Source organism: Amphiura filiformis, unplaced genomic scaffold (genome assembly GCF_039555335.1).
Source record: "Amphiura filiformis unplaced genomic scaffold, Afil_fr2py scaffold_26, whole genome shotgun sequence".
NCBI classification, from domain to species: Eukaryota; Metazoa; Echinodermata; class Ophiuroidea; order Amphilepidida; family Amphiuridae; genus Amphiura; species Amphiura filiformis.
This window is the reverse complement of record NW_027305490.1, coordinates 1,776,184-1,800,142: the sequence shown is the minus strand read 5'-3', so window position 1 is coordinate 1,800,142 and position 23,959 is coordinate 1,776,184. Positions and strand designations below refer to the sequence as shown.

Here is a 23,959-nt window from a genome sequence, read left to right as displayed (position 1 = left end):
TGGGATGAAAGAAATCAACAAATAGATCGGCGAGAGGCAGAGGTAGAGGTAGACACCAAAATTATCTATGGAACTTGAACTCGGGAAGCTGGGAATTCTGACCGACAGACCGGCTAGTGCAATTAGACAGTTGGTTAGTAATGAAAATGGAGCTGGAGAACTGTTGAACGATAACGCAAGCGTAATGTGCCAATCTCGCCATAGTAAAGCACCAGCGGCTTTGGGGGCATCCCCACCGGACATAAATAATGGGCAAGATGTTGCTGCGAGTGATGAAATACAACCAGGACAAGTGCTTGAACAGGTCCTGATACAAGGACAACAACAGGTACAGCATGTTCAACAGCACGTAAATATTCAACCAGGGATGCAACCGCAACTGGCGCAAGGTCAAGGTGAGGGTCAACAACCAGGGTCCATGATGCGACAACCACCGCAACAACAAGTACAGTAGCAAGTAAATATGCAACCCAGGTCCATGGTGGATCGCTTACTTGAAGGTACATATTGTAGTAGTATTAATAATAATATGATCAGTGCACAAGGTGATAATAATAATGCGCTGCCAAATTTGTCCTGTTTAGTTTCTCAGTCAAGGGGCAATTTGATGGTCATGAATAATGTTAATAACCTTGCATCAGTAATTTGTCGGGCATTGTGAAGATCTAAACATTTTACCTCTGACCCCCAAGAACCGACCTCTGCTGGACAAGTCAAAGAAATAACCCCCAATTGATCTGAAATTTAAGAAAATCCCATAGGAAAAGTGCGAAAAACGGCTTGTGCCCCCCCATGGGATGACCCACGCCACGCCACTGAGAAGCTATAGAAACTGTTGGAAAAATGATTTCTATTGTGGGAAACATTTCCTCCTCGGTTTGGCCGACAGAATGAAAGTAAGACTTAGCACGTGGGAAGATGAAGTGGCGGATGTGACAGGTTTAGTCGGTATGGAGAGTTTGGAGGAGTTCAAAGTATGGAACTGTGAGAAACCAGCAGGTTTGCGACTAGTAAGAACTGCTTGTGAATTTGTGGGGAGGGGCGCTGAAATGCCTCGTGGTATTCCTTCTGACTTTGTTAAGTTACCTGTCACCTGGAACTAAAAACCACTGCCCATTATTCGAACACAATCGCTTTAATATTGTTTTCAAAGCAAGTTCTGCAGTCTACCACCACAGAAGCATGATATTGAAACTTGATTTCACCACCTGGTCAAGATGGCGGAAAGTGTAAATCGTAAACGTGTGGATCTGGCCTCAACATCTGTTAAACAAGATATTGTGAAAAAGTTTAGGCCTGATTTAGAGGAGCAAATAAACCAAATGCAAGGTGATTCTGAGATAAAGGACAGTGCTCCTCCAAACATTGTGGAAATAGTTCATGATGCAACTGCCCAGTATTTAGCCACACAGCAGCAGAATTCTGTACCAAATGCAGCACATCGTGGTAAGGGAGGTAAAACAAACTACAATCCCTGGCTTTGTTGTCCATATATGATAATGATAATCTTGAACAGTATTCAAGAAGGGAATCAGTGAGGATCACTGGAATTGGGTGCTAAGGTTCAAGATGTCAAGTTGACTGTTTCAGTTGTTAAGATATTTCCGCTGTCCATAGAGCGGGAAAAGTTGATAAGACAGGTGCGTGACAAGTTTTGTGCAAGGTTTTATTGCATCTACCTAAAGAGAAATTGATGTAGAATAGAAAGAAACTAAAGGATAATTACACTACCAAAAGCAAGGTATTCATCAACAAGGACCTTACTGCTTTGAAAGTGAAGTAGTTGGGCTATGCCAAGAGCCTACACAGAGTCAATTCTTTCAACTGGATGATCCACTGCAACATGGATAACGATGAGCATATTGGTAAAAAAAACCATACTAAAATGGGACATTCCACAAAAGTGTAAAAATGTGCGCCAAGCTCATCTCAACAAAGGGAAAACATATTTTGTTTCAAGTAATTATTTGAGTTAAACATGTTTTAAATTGTTTAGAAATATATATTAAATTATGGAGGTAAGTGTTTTGTAATTTAGTTTTTAGATATTTGTTGCTAACTTGATTCTTTCCCATTCTCTTAAGCTTTCTCTCCATAGACAAACCTGTAGCATGGATATCTCATCCAATGACGAGCCTCCCATAAGTCTTCTACCACCAAAGCGGACCAATTTCAACAAATGTGCGATCTGTCAACATTATCAACTAGATGCTAGTGATATGCTAAGAAGTGCTAAAAAGAAATCAATAGAAACTTTTTATTTCTGCGCTGAATCTTTAGCATGACCAAGTTTACAATCGCCTTGAATCAGATTTATCAAACCTCACAAACATTAATGTTAATTGGCACCATTCTTGTTATTCATCATTATACAAGCCAAGAGAATCTTAAGTATGTTAGATGGACTTATGTTGAAAAAAAATTAGAAATCAATAGAAACTTTTTATTTCTGTGCTGAATCTTTAGCATGACCAAGTTTACAATCTCCTTGAATCAGATTTATCAAACCTCACAAACATTAATGTTAATTGGCACCATTCTTGTTATTCATCATATACAAGCCAAGAGAATCTTAAGTATATTAGATGGACTTATGTTGTAAAAAAAAAGTAGGTTTAGCAATACCTAATGGTTATTGCAATGTTCATGTTTCTTCCTCTCATTTTCCTTCCTTCATTGCATAATACCCATCTTGGTCTTTTGTATTTTTCTTATATTATCTTGTGATTATCTTGTTTTTCATTCTAATTTATTCTTATATGTTATCTGTAATTTTTGATTTTGTTTTTATATTTCATCTGTACTTTTTTATATTTTGTTTTAATATTGTTCAGCGCTTTGTGATCTTTTTGATATAATGCGCTATATAAAATTTAAGTATTATTATTATTGTTCAGCGCTTTGTGATCTTTTTCATGTAATGCGCTATATAAAATTAAAGTATTATTATTATTATTATTAATGTAACTTACTGTCAATCACTCATAATTTACAGCAAACTTAATTGAGCAAATTAATGCTATCTTTGTGAAAATTTGTGAAATTAAATTGCAAGCGAAATTAAGTGGTCGTACGGTATTTAATAGAATCATGAATATGCTTAATTGTGTCTGTCCAGTGGCAACTGTATACAGCTAACAAACAACAAGCAATTATTTTATGGTAGACTAGACTAAACTTTGTGTGCACAAGCCCAAAGCATGTATGTAAATAATATTAATGATATAATTAACATAGAATAGTTGTTACCAGTCTGTCTGTAAGAATATACCATTTGGTAAAAGTTGATGCGATAGTGAAGAAAACCAAAGATGTGTAATGGAAGAAATGAAAAAAAAAAAATGAGTTGAACAAATATTGGTCCCCCACAAAGATTTTCACTATACAACACATCAAAGAAGACTGGCTGACCTGTTTCAGGAGACACATATGCTTGAGCATGCATTTTCAGCAGTTGACCATTGTTGACAGGTGTGAATATCAAGAATATGTTGGAGAATGTATTTGAAAGTGGGAAAGCTCATCTTAAGGGATCTAAAATGAATGTTTATTGCGTTTCGACAGTATTTTTTGTGGGACATGAGAGCACCTCAGACCTATCGAATTGCATTCTGAATCTGAAACATGTCTTTCTGATATCAAATAATTGTCATTTTTTGAAAATCACAATATAATACAAATTTTATGACAAATTATAAAAATTTGATATATAACAGTACTCGAAGTAAATTATATAAATCTAATGACATATTCTTAAAGTGTATGTAGCAGGGAGGAAAAGCCGATGGTCAATTGAAAATTTTGTCCTTTCATATTGAAGATATGGATTTTTTTCCCAAAAAGACCTAATTTTTTACTAATAAAGTAAGGGAGCAAATGGGAAAAATAACAAAAATATTTGAAAATCTCCAAAAATCGGTGAGGGCTGGGACGATATACATGTAATTTTTGTTACTTGGCCTAACGACGGCTTGTCTTGAGTCACTGAAATTCCAGTGTAGTAACTGGATTCCTTGCCCCTATAATATACATAACTTTTGTTACCAGTGTGTTATTATTTTTTGAGAAAAATGCAAAAATAGTCACAAATTTATCAAGGGGTGTAGTACCACCTTAATATAGCTTCATATTAATGTTTTGACAGCATGACCTTGTGTACATATAGCTATCAATATTTCAATGCTTTGCCCTGCTTCATCTTAAAATATTTGTATTTTTTTCAATTTTCTTATTTTTAGGAGGGTACAGACTTGGAATACTATATCAACCAAATCGACCGGAAAACAAGACCACAACCAGGCGGCTGACACTGAAAAATTTGCATGGAAAAATGACCCGTCTCCTCCGCAGCCAATTTGGTTCCGCTCCATCGAGATCAAGCCGGTCACGGAGGCGACTACCCTCCTTTGTGTTTGTTCATTTGTGTATGGAGAGCCCTTTTGGAGTCCGAATGACTTAGGCTACGCTCTCAGCTAGAGTCCGACGCTGCATTGCACTAGAAATACCTTTTCTGTGAAATCGCTATAGAGCCAACCGAGAGCACGTATTCGTTTTGAAAATATAGCATTAAAATTAGTATCACCCTTGTGGCCACCGTGCAGTGGAAACCCTTAATTCTTTCATTAAAAGGAAATGAAAATTAAAAAAAACACGGATCTACTTGTGCACCAATAAAATTGGCACAGCAATTTGTCTCAAATATGAATGAATTTTAAGAAACATACGGGGTATGATGAACATTGACCTGACGCCATGATAGTAGGATCTATTAGTCGTTTTATATACAATGTATATACCGTATTGTCATAATACCAATATTTGTCATTATATATAATGAGTAATATCTAGCAACGTAAATGTGCAGTTCATATGCACAAACGAATACTGATCTTTATGATATTCAGGTTTTTGTACATCACATATAACATGTCACATAGGAGGTCATACGTGTTGACCTTCATCTATTGTATTTGTTCATCTGTGTATGGAGAGGATTACGCCATTAAGCGCCATTAAAACGCCATCAGTATTAGGGCGTAGTTCAGTGAACTCACCGGATTGCTATTCCAAGTACTTTGATAATACAGATAATATGTATTAATGGGTCGAGGCGATTGCATTGAAAAACCTAATAAATTATTCATAACAGTTACGTAATCAATCGATAGTGCGGACACTTTTTATTTGCAAACCACCAAAATTCGTGATCTTTTAGCGTTGGAAAAGAAACCACGTGAATAGAGTGCCCTCTCAAGAATATCAACTCTCTGCCACAACCATTCATCCTGATCATAGGGGGATCGCGCACAAAGCCTTTACAAACCTTTGTCATTGTGGAACGGCAAGGAGTACTATGACCAAAGCCATTGATTATGCACTCAAGTTGCATTATGTCCTTGATGTAGTATACCAAGAGCAATGCTTTGCTGCCTGGCAGTTCTTGCAAAGTGTGGTGTATCAGTTACCTGGTGATGCATAATCAAGTTCTGTAAGGGAATTTAGAACCTATCTTAAATCACTTGAAGAGGAATGAGGGAAAAGTGTTCATTCAAATGTTCATTAGAAACATTAAGGAGATTGCGATTTACCGGTTCGTAGAAACGCATACCGGTAACACCTTAAGAAATCACGTCATAACTCAAGAACCACAATGCCTATAAAGTTGTAACTTTGTAAATACATAATTTCATTTTCGAGACTTCAAGGTGAGGCAGCACTATAAAGTTTAAAGTTGAGGTAATGTTGCTTGTTTGTTGGCCCGGGGGGGGCACTCACATGTTAAGGTGGTACGGGTATGTGCAGCGGTCAAGGGTCCCTTTTTCAGGCTCTCCGGCAGTTCCTTAAGCCCCACATTTGAATCTGCTCTAGTTCTTTGAGCCTCAAACTCTGACAATTGTAGCTCTTTAAGCTCAAATTTGGAAAAAATTTAGAAATTTTTAGCTCAACAGCCTATAATTTGGCCCAAATTTCAGTTCTTCAAGCCCTATTTTGCCCGAAAATCAGTTCTTAGTTCCCAAAGTTCGGCGCTCCGCGCCGCACACCCCTACCAAAATTTAAGTTGAGTGCCCCCCCCCGGGTTTGTTGGTCGTGTATCCTGTGAGACCAAGTGTTAATACTAGATATTTGCACCAACTTCTTCTTGAGACATGTTTGAGATTTGAACAGAAACAAAGCACCAACAGGTTTCAGCTTGGTGTCAAAATATTTTATGTTAATAGCAATGTCAATTCCTCATTGACAATGCACAGTGTTGTAGTAGAGATCAATGAACTTTCCAATTGGAGATTTGTGTGGTGCTCAGTGCTCTATGGCAAAATTGGGGAGAGTGCATTTTGCTAGTAAAACATTTGATCATCAAGCTGAAATTCCAATGTTAGTTGCTATTGACCTGACATCTATAATGAAAAACATTAGTTGGTGCTCAGTATGCAATGGATGTATTCACAACTTCTATCATTGAAATGACATTCTGATTATTCTAATATTGTACTATATGTTTAATGAATATGAGATTTGAACACAAACAAAGCACCAACAGAGGTTTCAGTTTGGTGTCAAAATGTTTTATTGTTAATGTCAATTCCTCATTGACAATGCACAGTGTTGTAGTAGAGATCAATGAACTTTCCAATTGGAGATTTGTGTGGTGCTCAGTGCTCTATGGCAAAATTGGGGAGAGTGCATTTTTGCTAGTAAAACATTTGATCATCAAGCTGAAATTCCAATGTTAGTTGCTATTGACCTGACATCTATAATGAAAAACATTAGTTGGTGCTCAGTATGCAATGGATGTATTCACAACTTTTATCATTGAAATGACATTCTGATTATACTAATATTGTACTATATGTTTAATGAATATGAGATTTGAACACAAACAAAGCACCAACAGAGGTTTCAGTTTGGTGTCAAAATGTTTTATTGTTAATGTCAATTCCTCATTGACAATGCACAGTGTTGTAGTAGAGATCAATGAACTTTCCAATTGGAGATTTGTGTGGTGCTCAGTGCTCTATGGCAAAATTGGGGAGAGTGCATTTTTGCTAGTAAAACATTTGATCATCAAGCTGAAATTCCAATGTTAGTTGCTATTGACCTGACATCTATAATGAAAAACATTAGTTGGTGCTCAGTATGCAATGGATGTATTCACAACTTTTATCATTGAAATGACATTCTGATTATACTAATATTGTACTATATGTTTAATGAATATGAGATTTGAACACAAACAAAGCACCAACAGAGGTTTCAGTTTGGTGTCAAAATGTTTTATTGTTAATGTCAATTCCTCATTGACAATGCACAGTGTTGTAGTAGAGATCAATGAACTTTCCAATTGGAGATTTGTGTGGTGCTCAGTGCTCTATGGCAAAATTGGAGAGAGTGCATTTTTGCTAGTAAAACATTTGATCATCAAGCTTAAATTCCAATGTTAGCTGCTATTGAGCTGACATCTATAATGAAAAACATTAGTATGCAATGGATGTATTCACAACTTTTATCATTGAAATGACATTCTGATTATTCTAATATTGTACTATATGTTTAATGAATATGAGATTTGAACACAAACAAAGCACCAACAGAGGTTTCAGTTTGGTGTCAAAATGTTTTATTGTTAATGTCAATTCCTCATTGACAATGCACAGTGTTGTAGTAGAGATCAATGAACTTTCCAATTGGAGATTTGTGTGGTGCTCAGTGCTCTATGGCAAAATTGGGGAGAGTGCATTTTGCTAGTAAAACATTTGATCATCAAGCTTAAATTCCAATGTTAGTTGCTATTGAGCTGACATCTATAATGAAAAACATTAGTATGCAATGGATGTATTCACAATTTTATCATTGAAATGACATTCTGATTATTCTAATATTGTACTATATGTTTAATGAATATGAGATTTGAACACAAACAAAGCACCAACAGAGGTTTCAGTTTGGTGTTAAAATGTTTTATTGTTAAGGTGGTATTGGAGGCATTTTGGAAGTGCTCTATTCATGTTTTAAACATATTAATTGAGTAGGGCAGAGAACACTGACAAATATGCCTTTGTTTGAAGCTAATCGGACATACGGTTTTCATAATACATACATTTTAAATTTCTTTGTATTGTATTGTTTTTATCGATAATCAATACAGTTAATGAGCTAATATGACTTGAAAGCGATCATTAATATGTAATTTTTGCCAATATTTTGCTCAAATTCAATGCATTTGTTCATAACATTTTTATTTAATAGAATATTGGTTTCAAACTTGGTCAAAGTGTTCCTAATGACTTCCAGATAATTTATGCATAATTAATGAGCTAGCCGCCCTAATTTGCATAATTAATCAGCATTTATGCACATTAGCTCATTAAATATGCAAATTAGGGCGGCTTCACTATATAATACATTAGAACATATTAGAAACACTGACCAAGTTTCAAGGCAAAAGTATGCAAAATAAAAGTACCATGAATATTTATGCATTGATTTTTAGCAAAATATTGGCAAAATTACATATTAATGAGCCTTTACAGTCCTTTTAGCTCATTAACTATATTGATTATTGATAAAAACAATACAATACAAAGAAAATATAATTTGATGTATTATGGAAACCGTATGTCCGATTTGCTTCAAACAAAAGGCATATTGATCAGTGTACTTTACCCTACTCAATTAATCTGTTTAAAACATGCTCAAAGCAGTTCCTAATTTCTAGAAAATGCCTCCAATACCACCTCCTTAAATAGCAATGTCAATTCCTCATTGCACAATGTAGCTGTGGTAGTAGTAGGGGTCAATGAACTTTCCAATTTGAGATTTGTGGTGCTCAGTGCAGCTCTCATAAGGCAAAATTGGGGAGTGCATTTTTGTTAGCATGGTTAGTAAAACATTTGAACACCAAGCTAAAATTTCTCAGTGTTAGTTGCTTTGACCTATTATGAAAAACATTAGTTGGTGCTCAGTATGCAATGGATGTATTCCAACTGTTATCATTGAAATGACTTTCTGCTTATTGTTCTAATATATTGTATTATATGCTTAATGAATATGAGATTTAACTCAAACAAAGCACCAACAGAGGTTTTAGACTGGTGTCAAAATGTTTTATTGTGAATACCGATGTCAATGCAATTCCTCTTTGACAATGCAGTGTAGTATAGTAGGGGCAGTGGCGTAACATCGGTGGAGGGGGGGGGGACAGTGCCCCCTGAAGGTGTTGATCGAGAAATCCAACTTACTCCACTGGGAAAAATGAGAGGAAGGGAAAGAGCGAAAGGGAAGGAAACAAAGTAAAAGGGGGAAAGGATGGCAGGAAAGGGAAAAATTAAGGAAAATTTTATTATTATATTTTTTTTTTTGCTTGTCACTTTTTCTAACCATTGAAAAAGTTGTTTGGGTCAACCTTTTTGGTTGGATGTTTACCGGGAAGAAATTATGCTCACCAGGAAAATTTGGGCTGCCCCCCCCTCAGCAACCAACCTCTGTTACGCCACTGGCAGAGGTCTATGAACTTTCCAAATGGAAATGTGTGTGGTGCAGTGTTGGAATTAAGCATTTTTTTTATGCATAGCAAAATTTGCTTTCATTGCTTTTCTCTTGGTACATTCACATACTTCAGTGTTTAAGTCTATGGCATAAAAATGCAACTCAACTCCTCCAAAATTGTGTAGCATTTTGCTACGCGATACCAGCTATTTCCAACACTGGTGTGGTGCTCAGTGCTCTATATGGCATTGATTATTGTTCTAATGTTATAATTTATTATAATGATAAGAATTATGAAAAAATGTTTAAATAAATTGTGAAAGATGAAAAAATGTTCAAATAAATTTTGTTGGCAAAAATTACATGCATTATGAACTCTTCTGATTATTAAATGAGTTGTGTTTAATATGAATTTAAACAATGTTGTGCTAAAAATTAAACAACACTTGTTTAAATTTTGAGGAATTTGTTTTCAACAACCCGCTGTGCAGGAAAGCAGTAAATAAACAACAGTTGCTCAAAATTTAAACAATGTTGTTTAATCTAGGCTTACACAACTAAGTTGTTTAATTATACCACTAAACAACAGTTGTTTAAATCTTGGTCAACATTTTAAACAACAAACTGTTTAATAATTAAACAACTTTGAGTTGTTTAATTTTTAAACAAGAGTTGAGCGATTCACCTGGTAACTTGTGGTTGTTTAAAATTTTAAACAACTTGTTTAATTTTTTTTTTACAGTGTACCATCTTGCCCCATGGTCTTGCACATTACAATTTTGAGCTTCTGGAAACACTAGCTAGCTGACATACATATTTCTTTCTCAAAATGCCAAATCTTGTAGTACCGGTACTTGGTCCAAGGAATATGAATTCAGTGATCCCAGATGACCTGAGACATTCACTCATTTACCCCCAAATGAAATAAGGCACATTTTACTCAAAAGTTTTTGCTGGCATATCCGTCAGGAGTATCTCCATTTATTTGTAAACCAGACTTGGATTTAACATCCAATAAAATACGGACCCAAAGGGTACGGTTCCAATACATCAAACTTGACTTACACTTTCCAGAGAAAATTTCTCAAGAGAAGTTCACATACATTTATTGAGTCAATCCTTTAATATAAATTCCTTAGAAAAGTGCATATACATTAATCCTACTTTCCTGAAGCCGGAAACATTCAGGAAAGTAATCTGGATATTTGACATATTTCGTTCAACTTCTCATGCACTATTTCTCCAATTTATTAGTTACGAATTATTACTATTTGTAAACACTTATGCAATTACCTATGGTGATCCAATTATTTTCATATAATTGGATTCAAGATAAAATTTGTGGCCCTGTCCCTTTTTACCGCCACAATTTTTGACCTGGATAATCTTACTTTCCCGTAAATACAGAGTCTGTTCCCATCTACACACAGTGTCCGCTCACCCGTAAGATACGGGACCCTCCCAGGAATTTCCTGAGCCAATTCCTAAATTACTCACCCGTAAGATACTGGGGCCCTCCCGGTAATTTTCCGAGCCCATGTTGCCTACATTACTTATCCGTAAAGCACGGAGCCTCTCCGAACAAGTGTGGCCCAACTTCTCACAGAGAAGTTAACCCAACTTAATTCCTTGTATAAGATACGGGCCCTCCAGGGAATTTCCCCGGGCCCTTTTGCACACACACAAGTGTGGCCCAATCTTCTCTTATCATAGAGAAGTTAACCAAATTTAATTCCTTGAAAGTTACATAAATGAATGCAATGAAGAAATGAATGAATGAATGAAAATGAATGAGTTGCATATGAGTTAATTCCTTGTACAATACATAAATGCATGAAAGAAATGAATGAATGAAAATGAATTAATGAATGAATATGGGGCCCTCCAGGGTATTTACCCGAGCCCTTTTGCACACATAAGTGTGGCCCGACTTCTTGTGTCGCAAAGAAGTTAACACAAATTCCTCAGAAGATACGGGCCCTCCGGGAATTTCTTGGCCATTTTGCCCACATGCAAGTGTAGCCCAACTTAATGAATGAATATGGGGCCCTCCAGGGTATTACCCCGAGACCTTTTGCACACACACAAGTGTGGCCCCACTTCTTGTGTCGCAAAGAAGTTAACACAAATTCCTCGTAAGATACGGGGCCCTCCCGGGAATTTCCTTGGCCCTTTTGCCCACATGCAAGTGTAGCCCAACTTCTCTTTTGCAGAAGTTAACCCAAATTAATTCCTCGTAAGATACGGGGCCCTCCAGGGAATTTCCTTGGCCCTTTTGCACACACCCACAAGTGTGGCCCAACTCTTCTTCTTGCAGAGAAGTTAACCCAAATTAATTCTTGTAAGATACAGGGCCCTCCAGGGTATTCTCGAGCCCTTTCCACACTCGGCAAGTGTGGCCCAACTTCTTAAAAAGAAGTTAACAGCAATGTATTAACCGGCTAGCTACAGAGCCCTTTTTAAAGTGATTTCCTGAACGCCTAGATCTGTATACCCAAATGCGCCTAACCTCTCCAAGAGAAGTTAAAATGTGCCCTTCTTGAATCCTCTCCCTTGGTCAGCTACCGCCCTCTTCCTGGTAATTTGCCCATGCCCAGTAGCTACCATTAAAATGCAGACTGCAATACCCCTTAGGTCTATGTACCTCTATGTCCCGTACGATATGGAAGCCTTCTTAGCCAACTACTGCTCCTAAGTAACTGTCCACAAAGGTATTGAATACTGGGATATGACCTAATTTTTTGGGTGTGGTGGGTGGGAAAATTTTCTTCACATTGGAGACCAAACCTACTCCTTTCCATGACAGATAGCAAATGTGCCTAATCCCTGACCAACTGGCAGTATCACAAGGCTATTGACCACTTCCCATTGGCTACTTCAAACAATAGTCACTAAACCCATTGGCTCTTGCATAAAGCCATTACTATGCAACCAATCAATAAATCAATCATATTGATTTGTCCAAGCACAAGCTTGGACCAGGGTTAGTCTATTTCACAGGGGTAAATTTGTTTATTGTATAGATACAATAAACTTTATTACCCCCAAATGAAATAAGGCACATTTTACTCAAAAGTTTTTTTTTTTTTTTTTTTCAGGAGTATCTCCATTTATTTGTAAACCAGACTTGGATTTAACATCCAATAAAATACGGACCCAAAGGGTACCGTTCCAATACATCAAACTTGGCTTAACTTTCCAAGAGAAAATTTCTCAAGAGAAGTTCACATACATTTATTGAGTCAATCCTTTAATATAAATTCCTTAGAAAAGTGCATATACATTAATCCTACTTTCCTGAAGCCGGAAACATTCAGGAAAGTAATCTGATATTTGACATATTTCGCTCAACTTCTCATGCACTATTTCTCCAATTTATTAGTTACTTAATTATTACTATTTGTAAACACTTATGCAATGACTTATGGTGATCCAATTATTTTCATATAATTGGATTCAAGATAAAATTTGTGGCCCTGTCCCTTTTTTATTGCCAAACAAATTTATGGCACAGAAATTTGCCCAACCCCCCTTTTTTTTTTTTTTTTCAATTGTGATTTATGAACCCTAGCTATCCTTTTGACAGCTTAATTCCCCAGTCTTATTAACACCTTTAAAAACCCTTACAGAAATCACTTGAAAATGTGCACCCTTGATGTCATTGACAAACACAAGGATATTTGAGATTTAATGTATCTCAAATTTTACAAGACACCTTTAAACAAGACACCTTTTGTGTATAAGGAAGAGGTACAAGCTGCACACAGTATATATATTGCCGAATAATAGCCAAACCTGTGCCTATTTTTGTTTGTGCACCGAGTTTATCCTCCCCCTATGTACAACATGTACTATACTTGTACATAGGCTTACTTATTAAGGCCTTGGGCCTAAGAAAAACAATCTTGGTAGCAGCGGCTACGAAAACTCGAAAACTCCTCTATTTAATAGTATTTTGGGAGAAAAATTGAGAACGTAGGATGACCCCTGGCTTACTACCCCATGGCACCCTGGTGATTGAATTCCTCCTATTATGAAACAACACCCATGCAATTTCCCACCCTTGAACATTGATACATGCTGGTGACTTAAAGGCTTGCGCAACAGCTTATCCTAAGCTTCCACTGACGCCCGACCTGAGCCAGTGCGATCCACTCCTGATGACATAACAAGCAAAATGCTGTTTTCGCGTCAATTCGCAGAAGGCACTCAAATGGATATATTTTTATTCACTAATTAATTAGCTGGGCAAATATTTCCAAATGTGCCCAGTACTACTACTGCCCAGGAAGTGCAGTGAAGTAAATTAACTCCATAACACAGTGATCGTTGTAAGGGCGTGCTCAATGTATATAATAAACGATAGAAACGGCAAGAACATACTAGCGAGATTGCTACTTGCAGTGCCTAACTCAATAATTAAAACCAATATGGCAACTTTGCTTTGGCTGCCAACTTCGTGCCAAGCCAACCCATTTTGCATACCAGTATCTATGCCCAGTACTACTGCTCAGGAAATGAAGTAAAGTAAATTGACTCCATAACAGTGATCGTTGTAAGGCGTAGAAGCTCGTAGAGCACTCAATGTATAATAGTCATATAATAAGCGATAGAAATGACATGAACATACTAGCGAGTTAGGCTACCTGCGATGTGCCTAACTCAATAATTACACACAATATGGCAACTTTGCTTTGGCTGCCAAGCCAATGCATTTTGCATGTACCAGTATCTATATATTATCTATCATTTGTTCCCAGAGAATGAGATTATCGGCCATTGTAACGATATAATTAATGGCATTCAATGGTCATATATATTGCTCAGACAACATCATATCATTGGCAAGCTAATATTTTGAGAATGAAAATAAGACTTAAAATTTATATTCTGCAAAAAAAACCCCAACTTAAGTGATGAGTTCATTCGAACGAGACAGATTAGACCTAGAAAGAGGTTGACGTCATGAAATGACTGTGCCTGCTTTGCCAAAAGGGACTATAAACATTCTCAATGCACATAATGTATACTGTTGTTCACAGACAAAACCTAGCATATAAATCGTGTTAAGTCCACAAACTCGTGTACCTGATTTCCCTGTGCAATATTGCAATGCTATAGTTATTATAGTTTCAGTTGGATGAAATATTACAAAGCAAACGCATAGTAACAATACTGTGTGAGGCTTTTTTTCCGAAATGAGAACAAAATAGTCTGCATATTATTATGCAGCATTGTTATGGTAAATATTAGTACAACTCATTGTTGCAGCAACCATGTTGCTAATGTCAAACTTGTCAAAGTGATTTTGATTGTGTTACACAAGTATTAAATGAGAGCATGATATAGTGTCCGCTTCATTTACTTACGTCGTCAGCCGGCTACCTTGAAAATTAATTTCGCTTCAAACGGGGGACGAACACGCATTTAACTTCACCCACACAATTTCTCTTTTTCAGGAGAAACATGCATAAAAAGTTGCAACAAGTGTCAACTTGTAATTTAATAATTATTCTCCTCGAATAGAGATGAACTTGTTTTTGCAATAGACGTGCCCTTAAAATACATAATGTCTGCATTGTACACTGAAAGTGTTCCCGTCCCACTTCGTCTTGTCCTGCCAGAATCTTGCTTCGGATATATCATTAGATGTGGTATAAATGGTCCAAATAATGTCCAGAACGTATTATATCATTCTTTATATCGTCCATGTCACATAGCCTCTATTATTAACTGCGAGCATCAATATGTTGATTCAACCTGAAATAAATCAGAAAAAGAAAACAGAAACTGGGAAGCAACTTGCCGGTCAACCTTACCGCTATGCAAAATTCCTATTTCATTTCGCTGTTGCTACACAAAATTCCTTATCCTACTAACGAGAGGGACAGGAATTTCCTGATGAAATGCTGATATGCTTCCAACTTCCGAAATCTTGTGAATTCCCGGTGAATTGTTAAGTTTCAATGGGATCATTCTCCAAGCCTCATGAATACCAACATTGAATGACCTCCCATTGATCCCCCAAATGACTACTTCACTTGATGTTACTACCCAAATCCTGTCGCTTTCCCCATTTCCCCTGTCTTACGTACTGGACTCCGGATGACCATGAGTAAAGCCAACATCTTGAACATTTTCAACCTCCTATGCTACGTGCCTCTTTTTACCAAGCTCCGTAAACACCTGATACTATTATTGCCTGAATCTGCTGGAACCCCTTTTATCGAGTTGCATGACCATCTGACCTTTATACAATGTCTTCAGGTGACCCTGATAAGCCTGACCCAAGAAATTATGACTTTGACTGCCCTCTATTTCCCCAAGTTCCATGCAAACTCCTTGAGCCTTATATCTTATTTGCTCTCCAATTACCTCAAATTCCAATCCCATATTTTCCAACAATCTGTACCTTCTAACCTACATTATGACCTTGAACTTATGAACCATGAATGCTGAGAAAAGAAATTAGGCTCATCCTGCTTCACCCTGACTGAACATAATCATTAGGGAGGAGTGACGCACCACAAGCTTCAAAAGTCATAAAATGAAATACCATGCAATTGTTATCCAGTATTGCACAACTGAAATCCAACAGTTGGATTACCAATATAATCTATTTCATGATCCTGCGACAACCTATGGCGATCTGACCCCGAATAATCCAAAACTAACCCTAACCAAATTTCATGAACCTACAAAATCTATAGGCCCTACCAGTTTGAACCCTGATGAACCCGGATTTACCATGACGCTTTTTGTCCAGTTTCCGTGGTCACCCCCAAATTTCATGAACCACCGACCCTCTACCTCTGACCTCTTTTTGCCCTGTTGGGTGATCGCTCTGCAAATTTATTTTGAATTCATTCAACAAAGGAAAAATATTTCTCCCCTTGAAAAAGGATATTTATATGATCGCATGCACCCTGTCAATCTTATAAATGCATATAATTACCTATACATTCACCATAGATTTTAAATACGGTGCATTAACTAATCTGGTAATGTGGCCGTGGCACCCCTTTTAAATTTTTCCTTGCTCAGTTCTCCAAAACCCTGGCTCCAAGGCACCCCTTTTATTGAAGGCACAAACCTCACCCTAGCCAAAATGTTTGATTACCAAACCAATATAAAATTTTTATTTACTATATATGGTCTGGGTGCCCTCACTTCTTACCTAGTCAAGTACTTCAATGTCTGATATATTCTTTCTACCTGACAGTATGAATTATTCATGGCACAAATAATTTGCCCAATATTTATTTGTACGTTATCCGACTCACCGACTCACTGACATGAGCCCATCCCGGGTTGATTGTCTGACCAATTCTCCCTACCTGACACACACCATGACTTATTCATGCCCCCAATAATTTGTCCATTATTTTATTTGAGATCTCATTCAATTTTTTGATCCAGTGGATCACATGAGCAACTAATTAATTATTCCTGAATTCTGACAAAACAATTATCGCATCAGCGGTGGCACCTGCACCTTTTTTATTTTTGCCACGCCCATGTTTTCCAAGGCCCCTCCCTAGCCAGTTCGTTTACCCAACCAATTTCCCTACCTAAACCGTCCGAATTATACAGGATACTTATCGTCCAATTTTATTTTATTTATTTGTTTATTTTTATTTATTTATTTATTTTTTCCATTCATGATAATTTTTATCTCTCGTACACAAAGTAAAAAGATGTTATGATCACATGACCGCAACTAAATTAATCACTCATGAATTTGAAATTGATCAAGAGTAGAGCCTATTTACTCCAGCAACTTCGCAAGTAGTGGAGTTTCAGAACTCGATAGAGTCCATGTTTATAATTAATTTTAACTTTACTTAAAATTTGCTCACCCGCTTTGACGTCCATGTCCAAGCAAGTATCCATGTACATAATCACAGTTGTAACCGGTGTTTGCCCAGCTGGCCTTCCCAAATTGCAATACTTGATCCCAACACGCAGATTTCGCCATCATCCGACAGTGATCAACAAATCGATCCCACTCATTGCTGTGACTCGCTGCTAGCTGCTGCATGGATGCTCGACTGGGGTTTCATTTACACCTCCATATAATTCCATTTCTGCTGAAAGATTCAGCATTCGGTAATTAACAGCCTTGATTGCTGCAGCGATGTCTTGCTTTCCCGATCGGTTCAAAATTCTGCACCCCTAAATTTCAAAAATCCATCAAGGTGCTAAATATTTTGTGTTCCCATGATGGCTGCCATATTCCTATCATCAGTGTTTCTAGATACTAGTTGCTGACATATTTTGCGATTATGCTTCCTTCGTTCAGAATAATTTATAGCTATTTCTAACCACCTCTGATTATATCATTATAAAAGCAAATACTATTTCCTTGAAAAGAATAAGTTTTCCCTTCCATGGAAATAATTCTGTGTTAGAAAATTTTCTTCACATTGGAGACCAAACCTACTCCTTTCCATGACAGATAGCAAATGTGCCTAATCCCTGACCAACTGGCAGTATCACAAGGCTATTGACCACTTCCCATTGGCTACTTCAAACAATAGTCACTAAACCCATTGGCTCTTGCATAAAGCCATTACTATGCAACCAATCAATAAATCAATCATATTGATTTGTCCAAGCACAAGCTTGGACCAGGGTTAGTCTATTTCACAGGGGGTAAATTTGTTTATTGTATAGATACAATAAACTTTATTAGGAGTGTTCTTACAGATGATCTTAGCAAATTAGCTGCATATTGATTTGGCTGAAAATAATACAATATGATGATAATTACAATGAACCAGAGATATTCTGACCAAAATCACTTAAACAGTTGTATCGATAATATATGTTTTAAATGCACTATTTCAAAACCAGACAAAGGTGGTCAAAAATATGGGTGGGTTAGCACTATATTGCTCCTACCTTCAATTGGTTCACTAGTGTTTATTTTGTATTGCATCCAAACTATTTTAATTTTTTTTTTAGTGCAGCACCAAAACTGCACCCTGCACTGCAACCTCTCTGAGTATTTCATATTTTTCTTTTTGTAGCGTGTACCCAAAGCCTGCTGAATATGCCCTCCTGATAGACCAACTCTTCAAGAGATACCAAAGCCTCAACTACAACTTAAATAGTGTAAATTTTGGCAGCCACAAGGTAGGTATAGAGCAATTCCCAGCCAACTTCCTCGCACCGTACCACAGAAAAACTTGTCAGATCGCAGCCCATTTTCTGTCAAATTGTGGTGGAAACCCAGCTCAGTAGCCCACCGATTTCCAGGGCTCAAATTCATGCAGCAAATGATTATAGGTTAAGAAATGCGCATTTACTTTTGTGAGTGAAATTGGATAAGTCCAGTGGACGCCAAGACTGGGATTTGGTGCATCCAATGCCCGAGTGCATTGGACAAGCATCAAAATTCAGTGCAAGTGCATTGGTTTGTTTAATTTTACCAGTAAAATTGAATGCAAATTTATTAACCTAATTCATACTCAATAGAAAAATATAGCAAAATGTCTTACAGTGAATTTTCAATACATTAAATGACTTTAAAATGATGGTAAACATGAAAACAATTTTCCCAGTGAAAAAATGGATCAGGCGATGTGCACGTTACCTCATCAAATGCATATCGCACACTGCAAGACGCAGTACGCGGAGTGCAACTTTATACACATGGCTCATGCACCAGAAAAATTTTGACTGTCAGTTTAAATCCAATGAAGTTCCGTTCTCTAATAAGTATTTGCTTTTGTAATTGCAGGACTCGTACAAGAAGAAGCTTACCTACTATTTCCAAAATAAGCGAGATTCAATGAAGAAGACAGATCTGACAGGCATGAACTTTGTTTGGCGACAGAAAAGAAGTAACTCCACCAAGCAAGATCAACTTAAATCAAGTTCGTCACGCACTGCACCACCTGTGTGGGGAGTATTAAATTACCTACCTTCAATGCCAAAATCTGAAGACAACGCCAGCATTGAGAGGCACGTGAAGCTAATGCAAGAAGAAAAGAAAAAGAAGTATCCCGACATTCAGCGTGTCATAACGGGGATGGATATGACATTGTATTCGCGCAGGAAGATGATAGTTGAACAAAATGCAACAATACAGGACATCAAGGATACTTACCCGTGGCTATTCGACGAATCACAGGTAGGTTGATGTTAGAAATTAGAACTGCACTAGATCTTTCTGGAAGCAATTGATTGAAGTGGGAGCCTTAATTTGGAGGTGATTATTTTTGTCTCGCTCGAACTTTGTTCAGAAAGATGTGATCACTCATTCTGTACATATCATGTAGTTTATATCAGCTGTAATCTTGGTTAAAGATTGATCACTGTATCCACATGCCGGTACATTGTATATTGATGTATTTCCATGGGACTTGGATTCATGATCTTTGGGTAGAGTCACATACATTATGACCACAACAGGTTTGGCTCAAAGTTGGTCATAAGTGTTTCAAAAAATAGTTAACTGTATCCTCATACTTTGATAAGCTTGATTAATATATTTACAATGCTTGCAAAATATTTATAAAAAAAAAAAATAGAGGCCTTCACGATTCACCACAGTGCTTTAACATCGGCCTATACTAAAAGCCAAAGACATTAAGATATCATCAGGGTTTCAGTGATTTCATACATTTATTCAAAGATCTGCAGCAGGCCGCTAATATGAGATCACCAAGAATAAGCTGAATCTGCACACACACATTTAAATAACCAAGAAAACTGAAATCAAGTTTAATACTGCTTTCAAATTATCATAATCGTTCTATTTTAAATGTGGCATGACAACTGTTAAATGATAAATGCTACATATTTTGAATGACACACAGTAAATAGAACTGTGCATAATATTAAATCCATGTTGATGTTCATAGATGTGGCAGGTAAAAGGGGACAAAATGGCTTACTTCTGCAGTCTTTTACATTAACTGCTTGATATAAGATGTAAAATATTAAGGATGAAAATAAAGGTATTGTTTTTAGACTCGGTAGTGTGTTAACAGTCTCGCATAACTTAGGCAATACACAATTATCAGTTGTTCCACACGCAGATAAAAGTTAAACTTTGATACAATTTGGCTTGCTTATCTTTTTAGCTGATGGCTGAAATGGACTGTCTCATTGGTACGTCAGAGGGCCAGAGCTACCAGGACAAATTGGAGAATGGCTTCAAGAAGTTTGGTATGGCGATTGTGAAATATGGCAGAAGTTTGAAGGCAAAAAGTACTTCTAAGTACTTTAAGACTCTTTCCGATACAGAGGGACCAGAAGGAATATCAAGGTATGCGAATGACAATCTCATTCAACATATCATTAATGATCAGATTTTGTCGGCTGACGTCTCTTGAAACTGGCCTTTTATGTATACTACTCGTAATGAGTGTAATTTCACATAGCGTACTTAAAAATTTAGCACTGGTCACCATAATGCAGCCAAATACTAGTACCGGTAGCAGTGTTGAAATTATGGTTGTCCGCAAGGATCCTTCCAAGGATCTACAGCCGAAGTCACTTTTTCCGCCAGTTTGGCTTGCTTAAACTTGACAAAGCCAGTAAATTGTTGAATATTTAAGGGTAATTGTTCATAAATTTACTACACTTAGTACACTTTATGAATATGAGTCATAAGTACAGGCTGTATCAAAATGTTTAGAACTCATCAGTTTGACGAGTTATTTGATTGGGCTGCTGTTACAACTAGTTGCAATAGTGGATACAAAATACAACATCATTTGAGTATAATATGATGTAGCTACAGAGCTATAATATACCATTCCAGGTACATCTAATGTTACGTGTGAAAATGTAACCCAATCATGTTATTCCGGATATTGATGGGTACTAAACATTTTGATACAGCCTGTAGGAGTGTTTCAGATTCTGTAGTTTATGGACTACCAGAAACTTCTGCGGACAACCAAAAATTACAACCACGGACAACCACTTATATTTTCTTAATTAGGACACTGACTAGTAGCTATCGCCATGGCATCCAAGTTCCAACCATACAGATGATTACTTTTGGCATCCATCTATGAATTTCACCGCATCATCTATTTTGATTTCTCTTTCTTTTTTTTTCCTCTTTGGAATTTTGTGACATTGTCATGTTTATTACAGAAATGTATTCAACGGTGATATTCAAGTTTCTTTGTGGAATGAATATGAAGTGGAAAATCTACAAATACTTGTGTATAAATGTAGAAGAAATAGCTCCCTTTGATAGAGCAGAGCAGCTTTAATTCCTATTTTTCACATAATGGATAAATTGAATTGCTTGACATTCAAAATGAAGCTTCCCTTTTTTTTTTTGCTGTAACAAGAGCCGCCATAGTCATGATACCAACTATGTTCAGGGAGAAGATTGGAAACATCTTTAAGGAGCCTAAGGAGAGCGGAGAATCTGTAAGTGAACCCCTCAGACCAGGGTTAGCGCTACCTGTTAAATCTTGGGGTCCAATTACTTCTGAAACATTGAAAGTGATGTGATTTTAAAAGAAAACATTGCATTTTGGGCTAATTTTGGACCCCTTGGATAGACTAAATCCACAATTTAGGGGTCCAGACTGTTAATAAAAGTGTCTATGACAACAAGATCTCATGTAGCGCTGCCCTTTCCTCAGACATTCCCAAACCCTAAATCCCAAGGCAGATAACACTAGTTTAACGTGACGGGTTTTTTACAGTATGGGAATAGAATATGCAAAAATTATAAACAACATGACCAAATAGCACTTGATACTGTTGAAGAATTTGAATAAAAGGTAATAAATATTGTATTTTGAATTGGCCTTGTATCTATAATAATAATCTAAAATAAAACTATTGATTATCTACCACCTAAATAGAAAGAGGCAAACCATTTGATTTTGCATAGAACAATATATCTGCGGTCTCACTGTTCCATTTAAAACAGTGCTATTGCCTGATTTCTATTAGATGGTAGATCATCCGTGGGCTGAGGGCAAGACCATTGTAAGTGCATTTGGAACAATTTTACAGAAGTTTTTTTTACACAAATGTTACAGCACACATCATCTCATAACTGATGTGAAAAATAAATAGTTTTAGGTATTTAAACTTTCTAATCAAAATTTATATATTATTAAGGTGGCTCTCTTGCCTAACTGTTTTGGAGTGTACCTCTTTTTCTGATGGCCTGTGGCATTAAACATTCATACCATACAATGAACCAACCCTGTTCTTTGAATTTTTGTATTTTTGATGACATCACGATAACATCATCACGTTTTAGGTGAAATCCTACTTTTTGATAATTCCTTGTTTTTGAAAAATATGAACCACCTATCAAATTCAAACTTTGCAAACAGGATAAGAATGATATTATCTATAATTATGTTAGACTCCATTGTTGTAATACAAAGGGATCACCACACCTCCATCACAGCGAGTCTGTTACTTTCCCAGCATTAAAGAATGCCGGTACCCATTTTCTTAACTGGGGTCGATTCAAGCACGTAAGAGTGAAGTGTCTTGCTCAAGGGCACAAGGAACTTGACGTGAACAGGATTCGAACCCTGGACAATGATCCAACTTCTTGCACCGAGTCCAACTCTAACTTTTCGCCACGACCCTTCCGATTATTAATCTTATTCCATGTAAACAAATCCAATACAAAATAAAACATGGACATATTCTTTACTATTTTAAACAAATTTCAGTTTGAAAAATTAAAAAGCTAGGAAGAAAATAAGAAAACAAACTTTTGCACTTATGATGGTCTTGCATCAACGGTATTGAAATATTTTCGGCGCAGGGCTCAAAATAAGGATTTATGAACCAGGGGCAACTTAGAGCATTTTTTACATTTTATTGCCCCTGGTCTATAGGTATGTTTACAAACTGGTAACAGAGGCAATAAAATTGCCCCCTGCCCCTGCTTATTTTGAGCCCTGTTTTGTTGCAAGAGATACTTACGATGATCTTGCACCAAGAGCAATGACCAAAAGGTGAAAAACTTCACTTATGATGTATTTTAGGCCCAAGCATGTGAATTACTTCATGTCAATTACTTCAAAATTGAGTAAAACGTTCACTTCAAACATACATACTAAATTGTGTATAATGGCCTCCTCTTTCACTTAGTGCAAAAACCTCAATTTTGACAAAAATGTCACTTACGATAGTCTTACACTCTCTTTAAATCAAATTCAAATCTCATCAAAAAGGTCTGTCACTTTTTTTCCAGGATGAAATGCCTTCCCCTGTCATTCATTGCAGTGGCCAGGTGACAGAATCAACAGAGTTCAACACAGTTGCTGATGGGGTGGTGGTTGCGACAAGTCAGGACTTAATTGGTGCCTTCAGTTGTTACATAGCAGCAATTTACTCATTTAACATGTGCAACCCTGGGTGTGTTGCTAAGACGACGCTTTTCGTTGAAAGGGTTATCTTGGAGTTGGAGGACAACCAGTCCATTCAACCATTAACAAACATTGTCTCGAAGCTTGTTGATTGA

At 36.8% G+C, this 23,959-nt stretch overlaps 1 protein-coding gene across 1 annotated transcript; it reads left to right on the top strand.

The window, feature by feature from the left end:
* Positions 1–1,217: 1,217 nt before the first annotated feature.
* Positions 1,218–23,959, top strand: LOC140143726 (uncharacterized). The gene is given in 7 exon segments (XM_072165538.1): positions 1,218–1,534; positions 18,516–18,621; positions 19,229–19,621; positions 20,577–20,728; positions 20,730–20,761; positions 21,776–21,885; positions 23,690–23,959. Coding segments are annotated over 7 exon segments (1,380 nt in total).